Source organism: Rhinolophus hipposideros, assembly GCF_964194185.1.
Source record: "Rhinolophus hipposideros genome assembly, chromosome: 18".
Classification (NCBI taxonomy): domain Eukaryota; kingdom Metazoa; phylum Chordata; class Mammalia; order Chiroptera; family Rhinolophidae; genus Rhinolophus; species Rhinolophus hipposideros.
The window spans coordinates 13078263-13095557 of NC_138064.1; the positions used below are offsets into that span (position 1 = coordinate 13078263).

Below are 17295 nucleotides of genomic sequence, written 5' to 3' on the forward strand. Positions count from 1 at the left end.
AGAGAGAGCGAGAAGCCCTCTGGAAAATACCAGGCTCCAGAAAGGGGCTTTTGGAGAGGGACTATGGTGTGCAGATCTGAGCGGAGCAGAAGAGGCTGGAAGAAACACAGGACCAGACTGAAGCCTCGAGTACGGTGGAGACATGGGCGCATTTCCACGTGGTAGTCCCAAAAGGGGAGAGGATGTGCCAGGAAAGGGTGCAAGTGAAACACTTGCCAACTCTGAAATTCTACCCAAGTGCACTCTTGCTCCCTCCGGCACTTCAGATCTGGCTTTCTATGGAAAACAGGTTACTACCTCGCCCCTCTGGTTGCACTTTTAGGTTCTAGGATCCAAGGCCACAGTTGGATGAAAATCTTGTCCTTCTTAAACACATCTTCTGTTCTGGTGACTGCAAATACTGTTTCGAAATAAAAATACTTGATGTTTATTTCTTTTTTTGTTTGGGACTTAACTATTCTGAGAACCTAATGATTCATCATATTGATACTAAGGCAAATACAACAACCACATAGCCCTCTAGGACAGCTAGCTTTTCAAACTCACAGGGGATAAAAAAAAACAATTTTAAAAGGACACCAAGGGAAAAGATATTCTTTGTTAGTTTTGGATTTGAAGATTGGAGTCTCCCTTTTATTTTTTAAGAAAAGAAAACTCCCAAATCTTTAGGAAAACTTTGCCTCTTCTATCTGCCCCCAAATCCCACCTTCCATTCCCGTCAAGAAATGAATTTTCTGACAGATCTTCTGTACTTGCCATATAAAAAAACCAAACCCAGGCAGAGCCATCATCCCAAAGTGCAGAGCAAACTTTCATTATTAGTTGTGTTGGCAAAAATCTTGGAAAGTGCAAGCTACATAAATTCCAAGAAAAAGACCGAAATACATCTCTCCAAAGTAGAACTTCCCTGTAACTAGATTTGTAAAATTTCTTTCCTGGCTACTCTGACGTCAGCTGAACTTATTTGTACCATGTTCCAAAGCAGACAGGGACACACACGTACACAAATACATGACAATGACGGGCCTGAAAACCATCTGGGACGGGGTATTCCGAACCAGACCATGTGCGGTACCCTTTCTTGCTCAAGTGCATCTGACTTCAGGCTTGGGAACATTAAACAAACACAAAAACAAGACGCGGCAATGCGCGTGCTGGGCTGGAGGACAGAGGCAGTGAGCAAATATTGGGATTGTATTTCACCTATTGCCATGGTGACCAAAACAGGGTGGAAACTGGCAGAAAGAGAAAGAAATAAAACTGGGAAGACAATGAGTCCTAGGAGAATGTCTGAATGTGTGTATGAGGAGCCGTTGATGAGGGTGGAGCAGAGAGAGCCAAGAGACGAGACGCGATGGTGAAGGACATGTCAATACCCCTTTGTGTTGTGTGAGTGGCAAGCTCAGTTACCACTCCACACCAGCACAACGCAGATTTCCAAAAGCCCAAGTAAGATCTACGCAGCCCCAAAATAAACAGCGATGAGACACGGGAAGTTTAGTTTTGCTTGGTGGCAGGCAAAATCAATGCAGCTTGTCCAAGGTGTCATGAGATGAAATACTCAGTGTGTATCCACACTCCAGACGATGAATAAGAATTGTTTAGTGGTCTCATGTCAAGGTCCCTGAGTCTCAGGAAGAATGATAGAGAATGGGGATCATTCCTTCCAGCAATCTGATGATTAGCTTCAACTCCCAGGGAAGAAAAAAACCTGATTGACCTTTCCCTACCCCAGGAACTTTGCCTCTCGAACCAAATTCTGCAGAAAACGCTTCAGGAAACATCCCCCTCTCCTCCTTAGAAAGTTCACTATCAGAGCAACTGGCAGATGACTTTCCCTGTCAGTTACCTACTACACATAGAGAGCGAAGTGCTATAAACTTGAAACCCAGAATCTGGGTTCTAGTTCCCCTTCTTCTGCTCGGTACTTATTTGACCTCGGGCACGTTATTAACTTGAGCTTCAGGCCTTTGTTTCGCCAAGGAAAGAATTTTGCTAAAATAATCCCTGAGCTCCTTTCCTGCTTTGGAATTTGGTGATTCACAGGCAGTTGCTAATCTCTCAAAATTCTCATTTTCAAAACAAATATCATCAAACGTAGTATTTAGGGATCTGACCCACGCATGGAGTATAAATTCTGTAGGAATTTATTCTGTTCTATAGAAATGTAAACAAATGGCTGCCAGCTCTTGCCTATGATCTCATTATCTAATCATTTACATTTTATTAAAACCAGCACAATATAGTCCTAAATTAAACTTTCTACAGTTTAAATGGGCAGAGTGACAGTGGCATACGGAAGGGGAAACTTCTAGCCAACAGAAAGGAGCTGGAGCTTCCATTTGCTCTTAGAGAAGTGTTGGTGCTTTAGTTCTTTCATAATAATAGCTAACTAAGCTCAAGTTCAGCACTTGTCTTGGCCAGACAAAAATATGGACCAGCCTTCTCACCAGGGTTCAGTTGATGAGGACCAGAGAATCTAACAGGCATAAGCTAATAGACAGCTGGGCTGGGGCTACTAATTTGAGCATCATCTTACTTTATACCACTGAGTTTTATTTTGATAGGAACCTCCTTTTATTCAGAATAATTGTCACGGGGACACCAGGGACAGTATGATATAGTGAAAATAGGGCAAAAATCAGAGAAGACTTGGGCTCAGGGCCTGGTTATGCCACTGGATGACACTAGGTAAGTCACTTAACCTCTCTGTGTCTATAAAATGAGGATTATAGTATTTCCCGGTTGACCCTATGGGGTTGCTATGAGGCTCCAATGAGACAGTGTTAAGTCTTCCAAAGCGCTTTGCAATTTGGAAAGTGCTCTACTCACATAAACTCATTGGATGGCCATGCCCACTGCTGGCGAAACGTGATGGTTTAGCGTCAGGACCAAGGAAGGGCCCAATGCCTGACTTCACATCTCAGCACCACGTTGTTACCATCTTGTATGTTCTTCACAAATTACCCAACCTCTCAGCTTATTCATCTGTAAAATGAGATTAACACTAGTGTCTCCCTCATTGGATTATTGTGAGGATTAAGTGAGATGGTATATATCACAGGGTGTTTAGCAGTTTCTGCCACATACACACGTGCTTGGTTAATATTAACCATGACTATTTTCTGCCATGTTTGTAAGAAGGCAAAGTGCCTTTATAGTGAGATCCATCCTACATATTAGTGAGCGTGTAGATTTTTGTTGTTGTCATCCTGCCTAGTGTCCTACTTATCTGCATGTTGGACAGAGGTGTTTCACAGCAGTGAGGTAGGAGAACTCTGAAACACTGTGGTCACCTTGGTTTAGTCCATCATTGTGTTTTGATCCCGGGTTATAGGCACACATGGCTGATGGCACGATTCAAAACATAATGAGAGTTTTTAAAAAAGTCAACAGCATTTCCTGCCTCACCATAAAGCAACTGAGAAGCAGACAGCCTATTCATTCACTATTTTTGTTGTTGTTGTTGTTGTTGTTTATTCCTGGACTTTTAGGAAGCTGGGATGATGAAAGGAAATAGGCAAAGGGATTTCTCGAGTGCAAGAGAGATGTTACCTGGAGACTGTCTTTTCATGTGTATAACCTTTCCAGACAACTCCATATGGAGCCAGGCTCCCAGTGATTTATCTGTTGGACAGTGGGTGGCCAAGGGGTACCATAGGCAAACAGTTATCCAGTTCGATAATTAGGGAGGGGAAAGGCAAACACAAACACACCCAGGTTGACATTCAAAACAAAGTGGAGATTTAACCACCGATTGCTCACTATACCACCCCAGTTCTTGTCTGCCAATCAAACCAGGGGAAAACCATGAGCCAATGAAAAAAAGTTCTGTTAGTAATTTATCAGCTGATGGAAAAGCATAATTCTGGGTAGAAGAATAAAGGCCTGAGTTGGGAGCCCAGCTCTGCGTTTTAAATCATGGCTTGATCTCCCTAAGTCTACCAGGCTTTGGTGTCTTTACTTGTAAAATGAGGAAATTGGGCAAGATCATTGCTAAGTGCCCTCCATCTCTAAAAGGCTGTGACTCTCCAATCTTTCTGCTTTCTTCCATTCATTCATTAATGCATATATTTATGGATGCATTCAACAAACTGAAAACCTAACTGTGGATGAAGTATCGACTACCAGGCTTTGGTGTCTTTACTTGTAAAATGAGGAAATTGGGCAAGATCATTGCTAAGTGCCCTCCATCTCTAAAAGGCTGTGACTCTCCAATCTTTCTGCTTTCTTCCATTCATTCATTAATGCATATATTTATGGATGCATTCAACAAACTGAAAACCTAACTGTGGATGAAGTATCGACAATCAATAACCAAAATATAGCACAATGGAAGAAATAATGACCAAAATACGGCACAATGGAAGAAATAATGACCAAAATACAGCACCAGACCATCACAACGGAAGAAATAGCATTTAGTACTGATCACTCTTAATTCCTAGGAGGGCAATGATATTCCAACATATTGTTTTTCTCTCAAGGAAAAAATATGGTGGATGTTGTTTCTAGATATCTTTCAAAGAAATCAAATGTCGTCAGCTACTCTTTACAAGCTAATTACTTAGCTTAGTATTTATCTATTTTTAGCCTCTCCTTCTCAGCCCCACCCTTACCTCCTACCCACTCCATCTTACCCCCATTTCCATGGCTAGGGTTTTTGGATACTTCCCATAATTTTAATTCAACTCAACTCAGTTAAATTCAATTCTCATTCATGAGGTCTTTTGTAGTACATGGAGCTTACACTATGCAAGGATTATCTTCAAGGAGTTTTCAGTCAGTCAAGTTGGGGAGACACACATGTGAACTCAGAAATGACAAGATAACAAATGTGTTTGGATAAAGAGGAAGAGAAGCTGGACCAGTCAGTGAAGCCACAGAGCTTTAGTTAAACCAAAGGGGATGTTCCATATTACCAACCCCTCCTCATCCTTTCCAGGTTATCTGTAGGTCTACACTCTCCTCGTTATCCTTGTCTCCCACTTGTGTGTAAATATAAATGAACCCAAAAGAGTTTGATTTAATCTGCTGCTTACTGATATCTAAAAGCTATATGATATTTTTATCTAAAGGATAAATGTTGTGATAAGAAAGCTTTGTCATTGGAGTCTGAGATGTTAGCCTTTGCTAAGTAATGTGTCATTGGCCCAATTTTTTAACCTCTCAGAGCCTCGATTGCCCCAGCTGTAAAATGGGGACAATACCTATGACATGGTGCCATCCTGAGGCTGAAATCAGGTCACAGCTGCTGTATGTCTCTTCTCCCTAGTATCGATACTGCCTAGGCTTCACTAACTCTGTCTAAAGCTGGAAGAGTGGCCAGAACCCTCTTTGAATAGTTGTTTATATGCTACCCTTCATTGTAGTCCATTTCAATATGGTAGCAGACACTTCATTGTTGATGAGACACAAGATAGGTATATGGACAATTTCCCACATCCTTATTTAGCCTCCAACACTATCATGGGTTTCTGAAAACAAAACAAAACAAAACAAAACACCCACAACTCTTTCAAAGCTAGATAGAATTAGTATAATTCTCACAAATAGAAATGAACACATAGCTACATAACTCTGGGGACACCATATCCACATCACTACAGAGTCACTCGCTTCCAGCAGAGGCTGGTTTGTATTTCCCCTACCCATTCTGTCTCCTTCCTTCCCTTTTCCATTTCTCTATGTTCATCTCCTCTCCTTTCTTCCCTTTCTCCCTTGAATGTTAAAAATATCCATCAGGTATCCAGTGAATTTCCTTTCTAGCAGGCCCCATGTTCATGGACGACACTCAGCATTCCCAGGAGTGCAGGAGAAAGAGTGCGTTGTTTTGGGTGGTTAGAAAGATGGAAGGTTCTCATGGCTTCGAGTCTTCTCTGACCCCAAACGAAATCCAGTATGCATGTATTCACTTTTATAACTGTGAAGCCATACGTCTGTTGGCTTAATTCTTCAGAAAAAAAAATTCATAAAACTAAATTATAATCTGTCAGAATTATGATGAAACCAGTCTGGACAGATGTGGCTACAGTACATTGAAGTCATTGCTTGATACTAATGTACATTAAGTCAAAAGAAGAACACGTGTGCTTCTTGATTTAGGATGTCCCAGATTAATGTACTGTAGAGCTTACTGGGGACACCAATTTTTCTCTCTCCCACAATAGAAATGACTGACTGGGGACAAGGAAAATGGATATATTCCACAGAGCAAATCACTAGTCAGACAGCTTCTAACAAGGTTGGGCATTTAAGGCAATCCTGTCTTAATTAAGCTGCTGTCCACCTCCAGGACCTTTAAGTTTCACCAAAGATTTAAGATGATGGCTTTTGTTAGTGGTCAATAGGGAATGTGAAATGGACACCACTGTCCCCAGCAGAATAGGTCTGCAGTGCTGTGGTGTGGGTGACACCTCCCTGGCAACTCTCTGGTTTCTCGTGTGCTCCGAGAACACACCCCACCGAGTGCATTCATCACAATAGCCCATGTGTGACCTCTGGAAAAGTCCTTGAAAGTTGTGAAACAAGAGTCTTCAGTTGAAATCTGGAATCCATTCCAGCCTTCCACAGGAAGAAAATTAGGCATAGAACAACAAAGCCCATAGTTCTGAGAAACCTGGGGAGGCTCTGGCTGACATTAAAATCATAGTTTTTGTATGTGTGTGTTTTCTTTCTACACTACTTTGTATTTCATAAAAGCTTTTCATCTACGCAACCCAAAACTGCTAGAAAATACTGTACAACTAGTAGATGACAATCACTGGTTTCTCTAGTGTATAATACAAGCAGAATAAGAATAGAGATGATGAGTAAGTCACTTAACACTTTTCCAAGTTACGAAGTAAATGCTATTCTTCCAAAAATTAAGTGGCCAATACTACCATTTTTTTTCGATTAGCATTTTAATTTATTGCTAATAATGGGATTAGGCATGGGGGTTTCGGGTAGAGAGACTACCAGTGTTCCCTAAACTCCAGCTCTGTCATAGAGTTCATTTGCCCAGGTATCATGGATCTGGAAATATTGATTCACTTAGAACATGAATCAGCAGAGTAGTATCCTTGCTCAATAAATTTAACTCAACAAACATTTGTGGGTAACGCTATTTTTATAAGTACAGACCAATTCTCTTTTCTCCAGTTGATATTATTCCCTATTAATTTGCCACACCACATGTTTTTATTTCATACATATGCATAAGTATAAACCTCTAGTCCCTTTGGAAGCATTTTCCTTCTTTGCCAGCAAGAAGAGGGGTAGAACACTCCAGAGTCAAGTGGCAGCATAAAACCCAGTGAAAATCAATTGGCGGGGAAATTTGGTTTGGAATTGTCTTTTAGAATCCACCTCAAGTCTGTCTGGGAGGTCCCTCAAAAGGGATACAGACACTGAACCAAACAAGACAATTCAGAAATAATCCATCTGGGGGAATAGCATCTGATGTCCGGACCCCAGAATACTTATTCGTACACAGGAATACCTGAATTTTGTTTTTTCTTAAGTACCTTCACAGTTCATTTTTTATTTTTCTCAAAAAAAAAAAAAAGTAAATGGCATTACTCTGGTCTCCAAAACAGATGCCAGTTTGAACTTTACTCTGCCAGCAAGTATTTGGTTTGGCTCTATAGGGCTTAAGTTGAAAAAATATTTGCCGACTCCAAGAAGATTTAACGAGCTTTGCTGAAGATGCTGGTGCCATTTGGCATGTCACAGGGACCGTGGCACCGCAACGAGAACTCTCTTGACCGCAGATTTTATTTGTCCAAGGTAGCCAACACTGGGAGCTCAGTTGCTTCCTTGGGTCAAGAAGCTGCTAGTCAAATGAGTGAAGTTTCCAAGAGAAAGTGACCAAAGCAGAGGTCCAAACAAACAAACAAACAAACAAACAAAAACCTTGCTGCCATTGAAAATGAAGTCAATAGGTTTTGATGACTAATTTTCAGAACTGTCAAGAACATTGTCACACCACCCATCAGACAGTCCCTAATGCTGTCAATCAGCAAACCAAATAAATATCCAATGTCTAGCAAAAGCTATCATTCAGTATCAGATACTGAAAACCTTGCCACAGTGTCTTTTGTTGTCATCTGATGCCTTACTAATTTGGTGTTAGAATTTAACTATCCAAAAATTGAATGACCTACTTCAAACAACTTCCCTAAATGTAACCAGCAAATATACTTTATTTTGCAAAGTCAGGCATATGTTGCTTTTTATTAATATTTAGTAGAACATAAATGCATATATCTGTCACTGTGATAGGAAAGACTGACCTTACTGCACATAAGTCTCATTCATTAAAAGTCACTGAAGGTTGTCACCTGAAATCATGTATTTCAGTTAGGGTTGTAGTTACTCTGCAAGAAAACCAAGCTCTGATCCTTTCCAAGCAATGACACATCTGACAAAAATAACAAAAACGCAAAATATTTCCATAACACCGTGTGCTTAAAAATCACATGTATGTTTTGATGGATATTGGGACAGGGAGAGTCGCATCGAAACTGTGACCATCTTGAAGAAAAGAAACTCTGGATTATTTTTAATTTTAGATTACAGCAAATACACACATACTTAGGTGTAGCCCACCTCAACTGCTATGGACCTCCCCCAACTTCTAAATGTCCCTTCACTAAGGTCACATGCTTATCCAATGCTTGTTATACGACCATCTATGCCGAGGGTCAGTAACAAATATCCTCAAAGAAAGAGCCAAGCTCTGCACTGCCTTTCCACAGAAAGACCTACTTCACCAAAACAAAGACAGAGCCGCCTACCTAACTTGGCCAAAATTTGGAATTCCAAGTAGAAATCAAAAGAAATAGTCATGAAATAACAAAAGGATGATGATAACCGTTCCTTACCATTTTGGCTTCTGAATGCATTGGCTGGACTTGAGGAGAAGCACAGGGGTTGCTGAGATTTGGACCTTGCATTCCCAGGAGGTTGGAGTTCACAGACATTTGTCTCTCCATCTAAGAGAAAGGAAAGCAACAGAATCAGAAGTCTGAGAAGGGCAGTCTAGGTAATAGACAAAGCTGCATTTCTCTTCCAAATGAATCCTTTAGAATTTCTTTGAATAACTCTGGAGAAAGCCTGTGGTTTGGTGAAGAGTAAGCAATGCACTCCTGAGCCTTGAGCCCAACCACATCAAAGGATCGCCCAAAGCTGTTCCTTCTATAGAAGATGCCCCATGCCCAAGAAAACTACCTTGTCACGAAGATCGTTTCCAAACAAAAGTATGGAATGTTTCCCCTTTTGCAAACCCTTTACCTATCACAAATCCTGCTTATTTTTATAGCTATAAAGAATAGCATATGCATAGAAAAATACTGGAAGGATATATTATATACCAAATGGTTATCTCCGGTTATCTATGGCTTCCCGAGCCCCCAAATGTTATACAGAAACATGACTCATTCTAGCAATGAAAAAAGATGCAATTAATTTTAAAAGCAATGCTGGTAGGTCCTCCTGTTGCTCTTGCTTAGAAACACCGTTGAAATGATCCAGCATGAGTATCTGAGCCTCTGCCTCTGGCACATGCCCTCCTCACTGTTACCTGCTCATAACTCCACACAGCAGCAGTTCGCAGCCCCATGGCAGGACTAGGCCTTTGGGCAGGTGGAGAAAGCAGCTGAGATAGTGTATGACCCGTGATCAACTGCTCCCTCATCGTCCTGCTAACCCACCATTGTGTCTAGAACAAACATCATTGGAATATCTGCACTGAGTTCTGGAATTTTTGTCTCCAGGGTGCCCCTGTTCAAAAGGAAATCCAGCAAATCTCTCGTTCAGTCATGGGAGGGTCTGTCTGATGAATATTTTCTGGTTAGTAAAAAATCAGCACTTTTCAAAGAACCAAAATAAAGCCAGTATGCTTAATACTGAAATCACACAGAAAACAATTAGACTTTCCTGGGGGTAGAGGTTGGGGGAGTGGGGGGATAGATTCTTCAGTGCAAGAGTTTTTCCATTTGCCAAAGGTTGGAAATGAAATCAATGGTCGGAAATATTAGGGAACCAGGTTTCTGCTCAACTTAGCCCAGGTAGGCTTGGAAAATACAGAGTTCCTTATCGCTGAGAGAGTTGAAAGTGACAGTTGAACTAAATGACCCTTTAAATCTCTGCCATTGTTGAGATTCTGTGACTGCAATCCCTGCTGTGCCCACCCCAGGGGCGGGGTGTAATTATGACACTAATGTGTGGGTGAGCAGAGGTGCTGCTAAAAGCCTTCTCCTGGACACTCCCTGTCACTGCACAGCACCATCTGCCTTACTCCAGCCTGCGTCAGTTTCTCAGTGATCTAGCAATGTATGGACATATGAAACTGTTTCAAAGGGAGCTATTTAAAGAAGGAATTTTCTAGAGCACTCCAGCAAAATTTTTTGAGGCTTTATCAGTTCAGTAAACTAAAATATTCATGCTCATATCCCCCGAAATCTCCACACAGCCTAGGAATTCTACTTTTTTAAATTATGTTTTAAAATCATGGTAAGAGATACGTAACATAAAATGTGCCATTTAAACTATTTTTAAGTGCGCCGTTCAGTGCCACAAACTACATGCGTGTTTCTCTCCTTAAGTCATGCGCATTGCTCTAAAAAAGCCTTCTTATAACTCCCACTTCCCGAGGCTGGGAGATAGAAGAGTTAAAGGAACATCTGACCCCTTTTTCCAATTGGTAACCTTCTCCGAGAGGGAAATCAAGTCCAGGTGAGCTTTCCAAAGGAGGATTGTTTTCCGAAGAAGGATTGTTCACAAGTGTCTGGAGGTTTCTAAGCTACTGGTCATGATGCACGATGAAGAAGTGAGAGTAGCCCAAAGTCGGCCATACTTCCCACTTTTCGGAAACATTACAGTCTGTGACTACTCCTACCCCATGACTCACAAACTGAACAGAACACTGAAAAAAGGCTGATTTCTCTCTCTTGAAAAAATTGCCTTTTTCCATCTAAATGACTATAGGGGTCAGCAAGAGCCTTTTCCAAACAACTAGCTGGTGCTTTGTACTAAGAAGGCTTTCACCATGAGTGTGGCTTTGATGAGGTGACAAGAATGAGGGGTCAGCAGATGGGAGGGGCTTTGCTGAGCACCAGGCAACATTTAGTAGATGAAACATCCAGGCAAAGGACTTCACCCTTGCGTGAGCTTCTTTTCCCTTAAAAACAGGAGCTAAATTGTCTGCACTTCACTGGGCTTTTATAGTAATACATGGGTGTTCAGGCTACTGAATGATTTAAGCATTTGACTTTCAAGGAAGGATATCATCGCCCAGTGAACTCCTTAAGGGCAAAGCCTGCCTGTTCTTCACCACATCCCAGCAGTTAGCACAGTGACTCGGCCCATAGAAGGTGCTCAACAAAAGTTTATGAAATGAATGGAGGAATGAATGACCAAATACATCATTTTGTTCCAGACCTAAGGCTCTGTGAAATGTGCGGCATAACAGCAGGCACTACAAATCAACTAAGCAGCTCACCTTCACTTACAGACATAGACTTACCTTCTCTACCCAGGGAATCATGGTTTCTTGGGGCAGGAACTCTAGAGGAAGACCATGCTTAACATGCCAACATTATAGCACAGGAGTTGGGGATTTGATAATAAGGAAGAAAAGGCCCAGATATCTAGGGCCTAGAACTCTTAGGATATGCCTTTTAGAGATTTTATAGTCATTTTCACTAGTTACCGTAGCGCCACTCTAGACCTCAGGTTCTCAACCTGAGCACTATTGACAATTTGGGGAAAACAGTTCTTTGTTGTGGAGGCGTGCTCGTGCATTGTAGGATGTTTCACAGCATCCTGGCCTGTACCCACTAGATGGCAGTTGCACTCCCCTCCCCAGCTGGGACAACCAACAGTGTCTCCAGATATGGGGGACAAAACCGCCCCCCGTTGAGAATCACTGCTCTAGATTGACAATATCGTCGTGGCAGGTGTACCCATCACTGACACGTGGGGTTGGGGACTCCTGATGCTACCTGTGCAGGCAGACTTTTCATCTCCTCTGACTCTTTACAATGCACCTGATCATTTGTTTCCATCCTGAAGCATCAACAGGAGTTCAAGTTGTATACGATGAAGTCATGGGGTGGGAACTGGGCCCACACACCTTTTCTCTAGGCCCTTTCAGCCCAAGGGTCCCACCTTTGTCCCTGGGATTGGCACACAGTTTAGTCAAATGGAACAAAAGGTGACTGCCGTAGTATTCTTCTGAACCATGCATAGAATTTCTGAGAGGAGGCTCATTTTGGAAAAGAGGAACTTAGAGCCTAAATGAAGATAGCTGGTGGTAGAAGACGCATGAAGATGCAATGAGTTGGGTTGAATAAAACCTGGGGGCATGACATTGACGGTGCTGTTTTCCTCCATCGAAAGGCGATTCAGTTGAGCAGGGCAGATGCAGTCAGTCAGCTGTCCTTCTGGACCAATTTTGCAAAGACTGTTTCTAGCCTGAACCACCCGATATTTACAGTGGGCAAGTCCACTTCTCTAAAGTAGGCCCTTCTCCAGTCCCCTACCTCCACTTGGATAAAGGACTAAACTGCTCAACCTGCCATAATCTGAGCTTCTCAGCGTGAGCTGAGATGCGGGTTCTAGTCACAACTGTTCACTCACCAGCTGTGTGACATTAGATAACTCCTTTCAACTTCTTTCTCTTCAGCTTTACACCTGTACGATGAGTATATCAGTAATTTCGACTATCATATCCCCACAGGATTGCTGTGAGAACAACATGAAATACCATAGGTAGACAATTCCTTAAAATGTGAAAATGCTTTGCAAGGCATTGCTGATATTGTCATGGGAGGGTTTTAATTGAATTGTCATATCGCTTCTAGGGCTTTTGAGAACTCTTGGGGCCTGGGAATAAAAACACCCGCCATCGAATGTTCACAAATGCACAATGCCAGGGAGGATGTTGAAGGACAGGGAGGAGACCCCATGGACAGCACAGTGTGCTCCGGAATAATCTGTATCTCCCTTCTACGTTCATCTATCGTTTTCAAGGGGGCGGGGGACCATACAATGATTATGAGTATCATTTATTATAAATCCAGAATACCTGGATTTAAGTCCTGGCTCTATCACCTACTAGTTCTTGTGACCTTAGGCAAGTCTCTTGTGCCTCAGTTTCTCCATCTGTAAAGGGCATATTCATAGGATTGTTATGAGAAAGAAGGGAATGTACGGATCGTGTAGTGGTTAAGAAAGTGGGCTCTGGAGCTGAGCCAGAAAGTCCGGGTTCAAAGGTCAGATGCTCTACTTCTCAGACAAGCAACTTTCTTGCCATACTTTCCTCATTCAAACAAATGGGGTAGTCATAGGATTGTATGACTACAATCCCACCTCGTAGGATTGTACCGTGGGCTGATGAGGTACCTAGAGAGTGACTAGAATATGGTAAGCACTCAAAAAAATGCTGCTAGAATGATTAATAGAACACGACATGCACGAATCCATGTTAGAGCTATTAAGTACCATGGTTAATATTGTTACTGTTATTACTCTGAGTCCTGGCTAGACCACTCCCTGTCTAAGAATACTCTATAAACAGAGTAAGATGTCCACGCTGTGGACTTTGGAGTAGTCATAAAACTCTGTGTCCCTGCACAAATTCCATTCCCTGAGTGCGGCGAGTTCATTGTCACCAGTCGGAAGATGGGCCCATGTCTCAGGAAGGAATCACTGAAGGGCGGGAAAGTCAGCAAGATGCCTAGAGATGGACACCTGGGCCTTCAAAGCCACCTGGCACACAGCTCAACTCTCTATACAGAGGAAGCCACTTTCTTCCCTGTCAGCTTTTCCTCTACTCTTTCAAATGGGGCAAGACGCTGCAGAAAGGAAGAGTACTTACTGGCATCAAGACGGCAGAAGATCCTGGCATGGTAGGGTTGGGCAGGGTCCCAGGCATCGAGGCTGGCATGGGCTGTCTCTGTCTGTTGTGGAGGTGTAGCAGAGAAGATAGAGAGCCTGGGACAGGCCTGGGAACGAAGAAAAACAGCAAGTATTATTCCTGATGCTCTGGACAAGGGCATTCACTGCCTGTTTCGCCGTGTCCCGAATCAGCTGGGAATACACCATTCCAGGCGCAGCACATCAGGTCCTCTGATGGGAGCCACGGCATTGAGGATATTAGGGAAATAATAACAAATAAAACACAAGCCCGGCTTCCTTTGCTGCTTCCTAGTTTAATACATCAAATTCCACTTCATTTCCTGGCCTCTGTTATCTAACTGACTTGCCACAGACAACATGCTGCCCTCGCGTCTCAGGAAAGAGACCCGGTGGTGAAATCCTGTGTATACCGGGAAGTTTCTGCCCCCTGGAGGATCTCGGAGCCTGAGATCTGGGTACGTGTGTTTTAGCCACACTCTCCCATAGCTCTGCCTGGAAGCCCTCCTGGCTTTGCTCTGGACACACTTGCACTATCTGGATTTGCAGAGCCAACTTCATTCATCAACTCCCCATAGAAATCTTTTTTTTGACTTTCACTGTTCTCCCCAGTGAGTGGAAAAATACCAAAGCCAGGACACAAAGGAAAGCAGCCGGATTGCTTTCACGGCACTGTACCGGCCTTTCTCGGGGCGAGGCCAGGGCCCAGCCCCCAATTTCCAATCCCTCATTTTATAATAACTTGAGGTGTTAGGCTGTTTGACAGAAACTGATTTTGGCCTGACCTGCAGGACGTGGGTAAGCCTGCGTTCCTCGGGGGAGTACATAGTTTGAGATTTTGCTTCAATTTGCCAGAAAAAAATTTTAAGGGCCTTCAATTGGTTTAATGAGCCAGGGAATGTGGGACTGAGGGGAAAAGGGAATTATTTGTGTTTATGAAAAATGGCAAACAAGTGACCTCTTTGGCTACATTCTCAACCTCCTGATGCTTTTGCTCTGGGGAGCTGTATACATGTCAAACCGTGAACTTCAAGACTTAACAAACAAACAAAACAAACAAATAAACAAACATGCCTCAGGACCTCTGAATTTGTATACCACCTTATCCTAAATGCCATGATAGAAATGAGTGCCTGCAAAATTACTGCATTTCCTAAAATTAAACAACAACAACAAAAAAACAGCCCTTATGTTAATTGCTGGGTGAAGGCTGCAGACAGAGACGTTCTGTGCAGGCCAGTGCTTCCCTATGCTTCCGGGAAAGTCAGCCCCGTCCCGAGCCCCATCAGAGTAGCATGAGATGCCTCTTCTTTGGAGCTCATCTGCCTCCACGAATCATGGGTGACTCGTGGCGAAGCGGAGACAAAGGGGAACGAAAGCCAACACGGGCTTTCTTTGCATTGCTGTTATAATTCCAAAGAAGATTCAGTTTTCTACTTTCTGCCTGACAGCTCCTTTGGAAATATAGCTAGTTATCAGAGACACAACCATCATCAAAGGATTAGTCATAAGTTAGTCAATATTTCTATGTTTAAGAAGTTGTATATATGAAAATACACAAAGAATATAAAGCTTTTACACAGGGTTTATGTAGATGGACACAGATCACACCCAGTTCTTTTTTTTTTTTAGTAGAATGTGTGTATGAGCAGTTACCTAGATAGGCTGATGTCCGTAGCCACAATGAAATGAGTGCTTTCAGAGAAGCAAATCAAGTACGTGGTTAGTTCTTGACATGTGCCCTGGAGACTTCTAGAGTTTGGATTAACAGCAAGGATTAACAGGGCCACCGAATGCCCTTCAGCTTTTACAGTTGTAGGAAACTCCCCGTTGCAAATGCTCCAAAATTCTACAGCAGGCAGTAACTTCACTGAATCTTAAAGTCTTATCTCATTCAGAGGTATATAGGTGTACCATACGGCTCAGTCAACAGACGTTTGTTTTACATTCTCTAGTTTCAATGTTTTGTGTGGGACATTTGCTGAAAGGAAAACAGCTGTATATCAAAGCATATTATGTTTAATACCAGTCAGTTCCTCTAAGTACAAGATTAATAATCTGAACTCAGTTTCATAATGAGGAAGATTCACTGAGAGTATCCCTACAGATAGCCACGGTAATTAATTATTCATCCATCCATTCACCCTTTCATCTATTTATCTATATCTCCATCCAGATAGATAGATGTGTATACATACATACAAACATGCATACATACATCTATACATACATTACATATATGCATACAGCCTTCTACCCTGTCTGTTCCCCTAGTCACCAGGGGGAATGGCTCCATTATAGATAGTTAGGGATAAGCAAAAACTGTTATGGGAAAAACAACTAAGACTTCTTTTGATTATGTTGATTGGCAATATCCTCATGAACAAAGAGCAACATATTATCATCATTTACATTTTGCTTCCAATGTGCCATATTAATGAAAATCTGGTTATCGCTTTTTATCGATGGGTTCTTTTAAAAAAGAAAATAATTAAACAACTTACTGGTGAGGCAAAGGAAGATGCAAAAGTAAGTAAATTTAAAACAAATTTTCATTCTTCCCAAGACTAGGGAAAACTCCCAGTTGTATAGAATAATTGGGGAATGGTACGTTTCATTTAATTCAGTGTTCTTATTAAGTCAGTTATTTCCCCACACGCATAAATCTACTAGATTTTAAAATATCAAGTATTCCCTCATTAATTAAGAAAGCCTTTCAAGGTACTGGGTTCCCTTGGGAATATAATAATAATTACCTAATGATGCTTATCAGACCAATTAGCAATGTATACTTGGAAGGGAACACGGTTATTTGAGAAGCATGTATGCTTGCGTACTGAATAATTCTGAATAATTCTGAATTATTGTTTTACAGAGGTTCTGTAAGTAATTTCCCCAACCCCACCTATAAAACCGATTGAGTTTTCTAGGCTGCTTGCTGAGGCTTTTAAAACTGCAAAAACTGAAAGAAGAAAAAAAATGTATGCCTATCCATCACTGGGTATACAAAGGACTAGACTGAAGTAATTATGTAACTTGGCCCAGGAAATAATCATTTGTCCAGAATAGTCAGATCATTGAAGCAAGAGTGGTATCAGAATAATTGCATTAATTGTCTAATTCCCCTTGTGTATACAGAAATAATTATTATTTAATACCTTGCACTTGCATAAGACTTTTTATATTGCATTTATAAACTGCTTCACATTTTTCAAAATATTTCTTCCTTCACGTGACTTAAAACAATGCAATGTGGTAGGTAGAGCATATTATTCCCATTTTACTCAGGAGTAAGCTGAACTCAGAAACATTTAAATTTGCCCAAGGTAAGATGGGTCATGAAAAGAAGCAGGATTTCTACTCAACTTGCAACAGAAAGTTTCCCCTATCACA

At 41.8% G+C, this 17295-nt stretch overlaps 1 protein-coding gene across 3 annotated transcripts in view; it reads right to left on the reverse strand.

The window, feature by feature from the left end:
- Positions 1-17295, reverse strand: part of CREB5 (cAMP responsive element binding protein 5) — a 381389-nt gene that overhangs the window by 81332 nt on the left and 282762 nt on the right. For all 3 annotated transcript variants that reach the window (XM_081079476.1, XM_081079475.1, XM_081079477.1), the window contains 2 exons: positions 13865-13991; positions 8868-8978 (listed from right to left, as the gene is read on the reverse strand). In XM_081079476.1, coding sequence (XP_080935602.1) covers positions 8868-8978; positions 13865-13991 — 238 coding nt within the window. The remainder of the gene's footprint in view (positions 1-8867; positions 8979-13864; positions 13992-17295) is intronic.